This window comes from Vigna radiata, chromosome 6 (assembly GCF_000741045.1).
Source record: "Vigna radiata var. radiata cultivar VC1973A chromosome 6, Vradiata_ver6, whole genome shotgun sequence".
Taxonomy (NCBI): Eukaryota; Viridiplantae; Streptophyta; class Magnoliopsida; order Fabales; family Fabaceae; genus Vigna; species Vigna radiata.
The window spans coordinates 16,593,318-16,605,527 of record NC_028356.1 but is presented as its reverse complement, the minus strand read 5'-3'; the positions used below and the strand labels follow the sequence as shown (position 1 = coordinate 16,605,527).

General features: G+C 36.6%; 1 protein-coding gene across 1 annotated transcript; it reads right to left on the bottom strand.

Annotated features, from left to right (window-relative positions):
* Window positions 1-213: 213 nt before the first annotated feature.
* On the bottom strand, window positions 214-1,572 carry LOC106764307 (protein ELF4-LIKE 1-like). The gene is made up of 3 exons (XM_022782158.1): window positions 1,014-1,572; window positions 614-671; window positions 214-545 (listed from the first exon to the last, which is right to left on the bottom strand). Exons 1-3 carry the CDS (start codon window positions 1,445-1,447, stop codon window positions 465-467), a joined length of 573 nt encoding a protein of 190 aa, XP_022637879.1. The 5' UTR covers window positions 1,448-1,572; the 3' UTR covers window positions 214-464.
* Between the last annotated feature and the right edge of the window lie 10,638 nt (window positions 1,573-12,210).

Below are 12,210 nucleotides of genomic sequence, written 5' to 3'. Positions count from 1 at the left end.
AAAAAGATAAAGACATGTCATTGGTGATTTGGCCAACTCATCTAGGCAGGTTTCGTTTTAAAATTGGAAATATTATTTTATGGCAAAATATCACTAAACAATTTATTTTTAAGCACAATTCAATCATTAAAATAGTGAATTGAGATATAAAATAATAGATGGAAAATAAGTGTAAAAATTTGTTAAGTGCGAAAGTAACAGGGTCATTCAGAATTATAGTTCAAAAACAGATGATTTAAATCAAAGGCCACTATTCAGTACACAGAAACCACAGAAACAACTAGTTTTGCTTGCATTGAAGCACTTCTTAAGTATTTGATGGCGAATTTCTGAATTGATATCGACATAATCAACCAGTAACCTCAAGAACTATCTATGCATCATCAACATAATGGAATAAAGAATAATAACAAAGACATGAAACAATGAGCTAGAGCTGACATTACTGGCAGTTATAATCTTTATCATGGTGAAACACGACATACATGTTCAATCCTTGTCCTTTCCCCTTTCCCCTTCCCTGCTTCACAGTTCCGCAGGGCCTCCTTGAAACAAAAGATTAAAAAATCAAAGCAGCCATGGAAAAAGCAAAATCAAACATTGACATCAATACCTCATATCTGCGGGTGGATGAAGTCCTATACATTCCTGAATCCATCAATTCAACCATCCTTACAACAAAGAAAACCAACAAAGAAAGACACAACCAGGAATGAGCACACAGACAGATTTCTCAACATTCAAGTCACCAACACCTCCACCATAAACAAACCTAAAATATAATCAAACTCAGCACATTTTCTTTTCTCCGAATAGAATCACTGTAAAACTCATACTAACACGAACTGAATACTCCATTTCAAATTTCACAAACTACCTCACATGATAACAAAGACTCGAGACAGTGAGCTTGCTTGAAGCTCAATAACAATCATATAGCATCACCCTACCCTAGGATTCATTGCACAACGCGATAACAATCATATAACATACATAAGGTGACAAAGAATTACTCCGATTTCTCCAACACGTGCTCCGTTGAATCATCCTCCGGGTTCTCCGCCTCATCCCCATCGCGATTGCGGTGGTTCACGGCGGCGACGCGGCGCTGTCGAACAATGTTGCAGAAATTCACAGATAAATCGGAGTAGATAGAGCGAACCTTGGAGATGTTACCGTGGATCTGAGTCATGAGGCTAACATTCTTCACCATGTTGTCAGGAATCTTCGACTCATGGTTGCTGTTCACTTCGTCGATCAACGCACGGTTTTCGTCCAGCACCGTCTGCGCTTGCCGGAAGCTCCGAGTGAGCATGTTCCAAGCCTCGTCATCGCCGTCGCATTCCCCGTCCTCATCCTCGTCGCCGAAGTCATCGGTTCTCTCTCCGGCAAACGTCGGGCTGTTGTTGACCCAATCAGGCTTTGTAGTCTCGGCGGTTTCGTCCATCTACGCCGATTCCTGATTTCAAGTGCGATCGAACATTTCGTTGTTCATACGAGAGTCTCAATATTCGGATGAAGTTTATTGTGGCGTTTCTTGCAGCAGTGAGAAGTTGGAGACACGGGGCATTGACCCAACCATGGCGGTTAGCCTTGTAAATTTCGTAGGTGATATTTGATTGTGACAGTCCATTGAGAGTTGAGTGATTTGACGTTGTTGGGGAGCTGGCAAGTGCCAATTGCTGTCTGTGAGCGGATTAAATGACAGACGGTGATGAAAGGAGATAAATATCTTATTGGGTTTTGAATACGATGATAAATAAATAAATAAGGAAATATCCTCCCGCGTCGTTAATATTTTAAAGGAATAAAATATGAAGAAAAATAAATATCCCGCGGCTGACGGCACGAGAAAGTGTAAAAGCGTAGTTACTGGGACTTTTTTTAAGATTAGTCATAGGACTTTACGTATATGTAAGTATTGGAATAGTTTTTATATGCAATTAAAATATGGAAAATGATATTTTACCATCATTTTTTGACACCATTTTGACACTGCACACGTGTCAAAATGTGATTGGACGATTTCAAATTAAAAAAACAAACTTTGGTTTATCTCTTCCAAATATACCCCTGCCGTTATTTTAACACACTTATTTTCACACACATTTGACATCGAGAGGTGTCAAGCTGCCATTGGTCTTCTTTTTTTTTTTAAAAAAAATGTTGGGACAAAAATGAGAAGGGTCTAAAAATTTTGGCTTTCCAAATATATCCTTCGTCCTGTTTCATTTCATTTTGTCTCTTTCTCTTTTTCGTATTTCGTTGTCACTCGTCGTTCTCCCCCTACTTTCTCTGTCTGACGTTTGGTTTGTGGATCTCCTTTGTCGCCGTTTGGTGAAAATGGGAAGTCCGAGAAATGAGCTTCATTGGAGCAAGGTAAATGCGTTGTTGGGTTTTTGGTTTGGGTTGTCGGGTTCTTGCGTTCATGCGTTGTTGGTGCTTTGGGTTTTTCGTTTGGGGTCTTGGGTTCTTGCGTTCTTGGTGTTTTGGGTTTTTGGTTTGCGTTCTTGCGTTCTTGGGTTTTGGATATTTGGTTTGCGTTCTTGTGTTGTTGATGTTGTGGTAAGGGTACTGTGTTTGTGGTTATTGAGTAATGGGTTTTTGGTTTGCGTTCTTGGGTTTTTGGTTTTTGGTTTCTCTGTGGATTGTTGGACCCCTTCTGGGTTTGTTGTTTATTTGTTGTTGTGTTTACATTAGATTTGTTTCGGTTGAGCAGTTGTTTTGGACCCCTTATGGGTTCCATGTGTTGCTTGCTTAGTAAAGGAGTGCAAGCCCAATGGTCTGGGAGACATGTTTTTTACTATAAAGGTATTATTTTTTACAATGTACAACTTTTTTATCAAAAAAAAAAAAATTAATGATTCACTGAATGTGAGCAGGACCCATCCGCTATCAGGAAGGCTTCATTGCACCATAAAGTTCTTGAGGATCCTCAATTTGGAGATAATATTCGAGTTGGCTCAGTCATGATACTCAATCTTGTAAACCAATCATTCAGTACTTCATTTACAATTTTAGTGCAAATAACCTTTCTTGTGGTTTGTTATACTAATTTCACATTCATAGAGTACTTATATTTGGCAGTGTTGAATTAGGTTCATTCCTTCAGTGCATTTGGGACGAACCACTACTTGAATATCGTTCACCGCAACGTAGTGAAGGTTTTCCTACCAGAAATATGTCCTCCATCAGTTGACCTCGTGAAGGAAAGGCCCAAACCTGTCATTCGACTTTCGATATGGGCAGAAAACAATGCCGATGTGGATGCCATCCTCCGCAAATTTGTTCCGCCAACTAACCAAGCATCATCATCATCCAAAAAACCAGACCCTCAGTGCATAATATTACATATGGTTTCATTTATATTTTGTTGTGTAGGTCACAATGTGATTGACTTTAATGGATTACTGTAATAGTATATTATGGAGGACTGTAATAGATAACATTATGTTATGGAGGTCAAAAATATGACATATGCTATTGGATGACTGTATTTCTATTAAAGTTATGTTGGACAAGATGTTATTGTAATGAAATCATTCGACATTATTTTGTCAATGAAAAAGCAATGTGATTGGCTTAAAAAATTACAAAGTTTATCCTTCATCATCTAAAAACAAAGTCTCACACTTAAACATGAATTGGACACAAAACCAAGTGCTCTTGGCCTAAAAAACACACAATGTCACTAGTGGTCACCCAGGTTACCACAGGTGGTTCCTTCAGTGCAACAGGATGTGCAAAACTGCAAACAGACATGCGTAATCGTTTACAAAGTAATCGTTTACCAGGCTTTGTAAACGATTACCATGTTGTTTTTTGCAGCAAATAATGCAGCAATTGGCCTAACTTAGTGTTATCACCATGGGTGGTCACCCACTCCATCATGGGGTTTCCCACACATCACCTACAACCTAACTCTAACACTTAAACATGAATTGGACACAAAACCAAGTGCTCTTGGCCAAAAAAACACACAATGTCAACAGTGGTCACTCATGTTACCACAGGTGGTTCCTTCAATGCAATAGGATGTGCAGAACAACAAACAGACACGCGTAATCATTTACCAGGCTTTGTAAACGATTACCATCCTGTTTTTTGCACAAAATATTGCAACACTTGGCCTAACTTAGTGTTATGACCATGGGTGGTCACTCACTCCATCATGGAGTTTCCCACACATCACCTACAACATAACTCTAACACTTAAAGATGAATTGGACACAAAACCAAGTGCTTTTGGCCTAAAAAACAAACAATGTCAACAGTGGTCACTCATGTTACCACAAGTGGTTCCTTCAGTGCAACAGGATGTGCAGAACTGCAAACAGACACGCGTAATCGTTTACCAGGCTTTGTAAACGATTACCATGCTGTTTTTTGCAGCAAATACTGCAGCAATTGGCCTAACTTAGTGTTATCACCATGGGTGGTCACCCACTCCATCATGGGGTTTCCCACATATCACCTACAACCTAACTCTAACACTTAAACATGAATTGGACACAAAACCAAGTGCTCTTGGCCAAAAAACACACAATGTCAACAGTGGTCACCTAGGTTACCACAGGTGGTTCCTTTAGTGCAACAGGATGTGCAAAACAGAAAACAGACACGCGTAATCGTTTACCAGGCTTTGTAAACGATTACCATCATGTTTTTTGCACCAAATACTGCAGCACTTGGCCTACGTGTGTGAAAACCTGCATTGTAATCGTTTACAAGGCCTTGTAAACGATTACGCGTGCCTGAAATTGATTCTGCACATCTTGTTCAACTGTAGGAGCCACCAGTGAACACGTAGGGGACCACAGCCTAATAGTAGTGTGTTTTGACACAAGTGCACTTGTTTTAGTGGTACTTTTATGTTCTTAAGTGAGGAATGGGTTGAAATTAATGTTTTTGGTCCCCCATGAAGGTGGGGGAAGCACCCTTGTTGAGATTATTGAGAGAATTGAAGTTATGGCATTAGGTGTGTGAAATCCTACAATGTAATCGTTTACAAGGCCTTGTAAACGATTACGTGTGCCTGATATTGATTTTACACATCCTGTTCAACTGTAGGAGCCACCAGTGAACACGTAGGGGATCACAGCCTAATAACAGTGTGTTTTGACACTAGTGCACTTGTTTTAGTGGTACTTTTATGTTCTTGAATGAGGAGTGGGTTGAAATTAATGTTTTTGGTCCCCCATGAAGGTGGGGGAAGCACCCATGTTGAGATTATTTAGAGAACTAAAGTTATGGCATTGGTAAGGAAGTTTTATAAAGTGCACATTAAGAAACCTGGACATCAATCATGAATCAACAAACATTTATACATTGTACAAAATAAAGCTTCAAGTCAATAATATTATTCCAATAATCATTTGGACAATGTATTCATATAAATTATTGTATGTTACAATGTGTACATAAACCAATTACAAGAACCATATTACTATGAAAATAAACTACACTACATTTCTACAAAAGAAGAACTATCCTACAACAATCCATAGACCTCTAGCGCATCCAGTACTCTTACGTTCTCCTCGTCCAGGATCCAATCATTTACATATTGCTTTGTAATTGCATACAATTCCTCTTGAAATGCAAAAAAATTCCAATTGTCAAATCAACCCAATCATCAAACAAATAATCAAAATCATATTTTGACTTACATTCGTATACTATGGCATGTTTTTCTCATTGTATTTATCCTCTACATCCCAAATTTCCATAGCTTTCATCATGATAACTCCACGGTCATGTCTGAAACAATAAAAGGTTAACATAAACAACTTATGACAAACTACATCACTTACAACAACATATGTTTCAAGTCAAGGGTTATAAGAACTTACAGGTTTGGTTGGAATGGGACATTTGCTTATACAACAGACAAATTTCCAATACTACCTTCCGGTCTGTTGTACAAGATGCAAAAAAATCGAGCAAAGTTTTCAGCCTACCAATTCAAAATTTCAATAAGACGTTAACAATACATTATAAAATCAAACTCAATATGATTATTAAACGGGCTCACACATACAACAGTAGTGTCAATCCTTTTGCGGTCGTTTACGCCCTTTCCCAAAGAGTCAATAACATATATCTCTAATGTGCTAAGTTTGAGTACATAGCACCACCAATGGTTGTTATGACAAAAAGGAAGAAACAGCTACAAACAAACAAAAGGAAAGTCAATACATCAATACCTACTACATGTCAACTACCACCACTACAAAACATTAAAAATAAATTTTATTACTTACTAAAAAAGTAAAAACAACTATATATAATACCAAAACTTTAACTTACCGTTGGGTTTCCAGACGCCATTGCAACTGCACAATAAATCAATGGTGGATTAGGGTTCCCAAAAAACAAAAATATAAAAATGAAAACAAAATTTAAGTACGCTTCGAGAAATACAATGCAAAACAGAGTCAAAACCCAAAACAGAGCCACAACCCCCAAAACGCCAAACGAGAAAGAGAGCTTACCGGTAAAAAGACAAAGTGATTGCGAAAGAAGCGAATGGAGAGAGGAGGCCCAATGGGAGAGACGAATGGAGAGACCAAGGTTTTGGAAGATGAACCCAATGGAGAGAGGAGGCCGAATGGGAGAGACGAAACCTCAAAATGAAAGTGAAAGATTTCCAAAATAAAACCGCCAAATTGAAAATTTATAAAATGAGAATTCCTAAATTACCCTCCTCGGTGTTTTTTAAAAGAGTTTCTTCTTTAACTCACAATATCCAATAGAAATTTGACACGTGGAAGTGTGTCAAATTTGTGTCAATTTTGAGTGTCAAACAAACATTTTCCTAGTTTTTATATGCAATTAAAATATGGAAAATGATATTTTAACATCATTTTTTGACACCATTTTGACACTGCACACGTGTCAAAATGTGGTTGGACGATTTCAAATTAAAAAAACAAACTTTGGTTTATCTCTTCCAAATATACCCCTGCCTCACCTTTTTAATTTGAAATCGTCCAACCACATTTTGACACGTGTGCAGTATCAAAATGGTGTCAAAAAATGGTGTTAAAATATCATGTTACTTAAAATATATGTTAAAATATATTTCTGAGATTTTTTAATATATTATGTTTTCTATTTTTATAGAAAGAAGTTCCGCTTTATTATTTAACTATTAAAATTAAGTCAATGATGTAGTTTTGAAACATTATCCTTTTTTTTCATCTATTTTGAAGCACGATTTCAAATTGTTTGTTATTGATACAAAATGTAATGTGTAGGTATATAGTAATTTGGTATAAGAGTATAAGTTTTAAATGAGATAGAATTTGAATATTTGATTGGTAAAATTAAAAAAAAAAAAACACTTATAAATATAAATTTTAATCACTAAAGCTTTATTATAAGTGTATATGTGCTAGTGTTGGAAGATTGGTATGATTTAGTAAGTGTTTTGTATAATATCTTCATTTTAGAAAAAACAAAGACATGTTTTATCTGAGTCACGTAAGTGAGAGTATTTTTTGATATTCTCACTTGAACAAACATATACATACATTATGAAGCATGATATCATTTAATACTCTCACTTATCGAAATTATATTTTTCAAATGAAGTTTTGTCTCATATCCATATTTAAATTTAATATAAAACATTGTCACAGAGGCGTAATGATCATCACAGAGCTCTTGTTCACACACTCATGAAGATGAATCTCGAAACAACTCATTGGAACAAAGACAAAAGAGAAGAAGTGAAAAGAAACTTGTAAACTGTATTATTGAGTAAAAAGTGTATTTACAGAGGAGAGAAACAAAAGTTTATATAGAGAGAAAAAGAAGAAACGGTGGAGAAACGTAATAGAAGCGGTGGAGAAACAGAATGTGATAAATGCAATTAAGTGAGTGGAGTCTGACAGCCCCCCTCAAGCTTGGCATAGATATTCATGGTGTCGAGCTTGGAATTAATATGGTGGAAGGAAGAAGGAGGAAGCGGCTTTGTCAGGATATCTGCAAGTTGAAGGTTGGAATGTATGGGAAGCAATTTGACAACTCCTTGTTGGACTTTCTCTCGGATGAGATGGCAATCGATCTCGATATGTTTGGTGCGCTAATGGAAGACTTGATTGATGGCAATCTTTATAGCAGATTGGTTATCACAGAAAATGGTTGCAGGTTAAGAAAAAGAGAGGTGCAGATCGTTTATGATATTATTAAGCCATTGGATTTCGCAAACTGTTTGAGCAAGAGCACGGTGTTCTGCTTCAGAGGAGCTTCGAGATACAATTGATTTTTTCTTAGATTTCTAGGAAATAGGTGAATCGTCGAGGTACACAATGTAACCAGTGGTGGATTTTCTTGTCAGGGCAGCCAGCCCAGTCAGAGTCGCTATAAGCTTTGAGTGTGAGTAGGCTAGTAGGGTTGAGAAAGATGCCTTGTCCAGGAGTGTTTTTGATGTAGCGTAGTATGTGAAAGGTAGCTTGGTGATGAGCTTGAGTGGGTGAAGCAACATGTTGGCTGAGACGATGAGAAGCAAAGGTTATGTCAGGACGTGTGTTTGTGAGATAAATCAGGCGCCCAATTAAACGACGAAAAACAGTGGGATCCTCAAGCAACTAGCCTTCAGAGGAGACTTTAGTAGAGAAATTCATGGGTGTACTGATAAGGAAAGCTGTAATCATCCCATTTTCTTAAAGAAGATCCAGTGCATACTTCCGTTGAGAGAGATGAATCCCTAAAGAGCTGCGAGCAACCTCGAAACCCAAAAAATAAGATAAGTTACCCATGTTCTTTATTTTGAATTCTACATTTAGTATATGAGTGATATGATCAATTGCAATTATATCATTACCAGTAAAAATTATATCGTCAACGTAGATTAAAAGTATGGTGATGATAGCACCTTTGTGATAAGTAAATAAAGAATGATCACCAGATGTTTGAGTAAATTCATGAGAGAGAAGGAAAGAGGAGAGCTTTTCATACCATTGTCGGCTTGCTTGTTTTAAGCCATAGATAGATTTATGTAGAAGACATACTCGGTTAGGTTTGGAGATAATGAGTCCCGGTGGTGGATGCATGTAGACTTCCTCATGTAAATCGCCATGTAGAAAGGCATTGTTAACATCTAGTTGCCTTTGGGGCCAGTTCTTTGTAGCATCCAATGAGAGAATGAACCGAACAGTTATGAGCTTGGCAACTAATGAGAAGGTGTCAAAATAATCAATACCTTCCAATTGTGTATATCCTTTAGCAACGAGACGAGCCTTGAATCTATCAATGGCGCCATCGGCTTTGTGCTTAGTCTTATAAACTCATTTACAACCTATAGCTTTCTTGTGGGAAAGGAGAGTAGTGAGAGTCCAGGTCTGATTTTGGTTGAGAGCTTGCATAGCAGCACGCCAATGTTCATGTTGGATTGCTTCTTTGTAATTAGTAGGATCGCAACTACTGTCTATGGAAGAAATAAAATGTCTATATGTAGGAGATATTTTGTCAAAATTAAGTACATTTTCAATAGGATATTTGTTAGGAAAAGTACTGTAAGATGCTATTTGAAAATCTTTGAGGTAAGCAGGCATTGTTCTAATGCGAGTAGGTCGTCTAATAGAAATAAAAGTATTGTCTAAATGCTTTTCATTGTTAGGAGAAGAAGAATTATGAGGGGCAGAGGGCGTAGGCTGATCAATATCATGCAAAATGTGTTTATGATGTAAAGGTAAGGGCAAAGTAGGATGTAATGAAGTGGTGGATGCCATGTCAAGAAATTCATTTTCGCAGAAAACAACATTTCAAGAGACTTGAATGTCATTAGTTGCAAGACTATATGTTATATATCCTTTTGTGGTGGGATGGAGACCAAGAAAAATACCAGCAGTAGCACGCGGATCAAGTTTCTTTCTATGAGATTGTAGGGTACTGGTGTAGCAAAGACAACCAAAAACTCTAAGTCTAGTGATATCAAAAGTTGTGTGATAAAGTTCTTCATGTGGGGAATCGTTATTAAGAAGAGGAGTAGGCATGATATTTATGAGAAGAGTGGCATAGTTGAGTGCATATGTCTAGAATTGATTAGAAATATTTGAATGAAAAAGTAATGCCCTGGTGACATTTAAATGGTGTTGATGTTTTCTTTCAACAATTCCATTTTGTTGAGGGGTTTCATTACATGAGGTTTGGTGTATAATTCCTTGGGAAGTAAAGTAATCAAGTATAGAAAATTCAGGCCCATTATCAGATCTTATGATTTTAATAGTAGTTTGAAACTGATTTTTAACATAAGATATAAAATGCAAAATATGATTTCTTGTTTCAGACTTAGCATGCATTAAGTGAACCCATGTGTATCCAGTATGGTCATCCACAATTGTTAAAAAATATCTATGAGAATGAATGGATGCATTAGAACAGGGTCCCCAAATATCTATATGTATTAGATCAAAGGCATGTAAAGCAATAGAATTTTGTGAAGTAAAGGGCAGTTTCTTCTGTTTAGCAATGTGACAAGCATTACAATTGTCTGATCTATAATTAATGCAGGGATATTTTTGTTTAAGAACCTCAAGCCACTTATCGGATAGATGGGCAAAACGATTGTGCCAAATGTTATTGTTAACAGCAGGGTGTAATTGTTGTGAAGTGGCAGAATGCACACAAGGAGCAAGAGTGATGGCAGGGCCATGAAGACTTGTTGAATTGTGTGTTTCAATGACTTGTTTTATATTCATGGAATGAAGACTTTAAACGATGTTGCGTGTTACATTATTAAATTGAGATGTGTGTGATTTTCAAGGTCAAAAATATGTAATTATACGTAAATCATGATTTTGTGGATATTAAGCTAGAATATATGTTGTATATCAGGGATTCACATGTTGAAGTTTAAAAGAGTGAATCGGAATGCATATTAAAGTCTGAATAACTTTAAACTCATCTTAATTCATATAGTTTAAGTTGCATATCCAAAATGCTAAAATGGACCAAAGTGTTAAATTTAAAAAAAAAAAAAGAAAATCTTAATACATATAGATCTTGTGGATCATGATATGACTACTTTTGAAGCAATTTAGCCATATTTTTACAACCCTTTCTTAAACAATAAGTAGATTAAAAATATTCAAAGTTTTGCCGGATTTTTTTTAGATGAATATGTTGAATAATTTCTTTTCCATAAATATTTTGCAACTTAATACCTCATTTGGTCCTTTAGTTTGTCAACTTATCTCATTTTTACAACACTTGGCTTAATACCTCATTTGGTCCTCTAGTTTGTCAACTTATTTTTTTTTAAATTTAGGCTTAATACCTCATTTGGTCCTCTAGTTTGTCAACTTATCTCATTTTGGTCCTCTATTTTGCAACCGTCTCAATTTAGTCACAAATTTTGCAAAAATGAACAAATTTCATCACATCCGTTAAGTCTTATCAAACAGTGTTAAGTGTTGATGACGTGTTGGACAGGTGTTGGAATGAGAATGTGGTGAGGTGTTATTTTTTATTTTACGTGGCAATTGGGATTTAATAATTTAGGGATTTAGTAATTTAAGGATTTAGGGGTATTACAAAATCAGAGCAACTGATAATTGGGAATTAGGGATTCGAAAATTTGAGTTTGGGGATTTCTTGAAGTGCTTGCGAGAGGAAGCCAGAGACATTGACGCAATTCATTGTTGGAGAAGACGAAGTCAATCCAGGCTACTGGTGATGCGAATAGAGGTAAGTTATGTCCTTTTCGTTCTTCTTTACCTTTTTTCGAGCATGTGCGATATTTGGGTTTTTGTGTGTTTGTAAGTCGTGTGCATGATTTGTGGTCCCATTTTGCATGATGAGTGGTTATATTGTAGTTTAGAGTGTGTGGTCCCATTTTGCATGTTTGAATTCTTTATTCGGTGTAGTGGTCCCCTTCCTTTTAATCATGGGTAAGTGGGATATAGGTTTGTTCTATGTCCCCTATCGGTGTCGGTGTTAGTGTATATGTAGGGAGTAAGTGAGTGCCCCACTTAGGTAATACATATAATATTTGTCTCCCCCAATGTACAGGTTATAAAAGAAAGTTTCATAATGGCTGAGGAACGAATTAAGATTGTGGTCCACCATAGTGGAAAATTTTTNACTGATGANAATGGTGTGTTTAAATTTGATGGAGAGATAGCAGAATGGAGTGTTGATGCAGACTTGTTGAGCTATTTTGGCATAGTTGCCTCAGTCAAAGAATTAGGTCATATGGACATC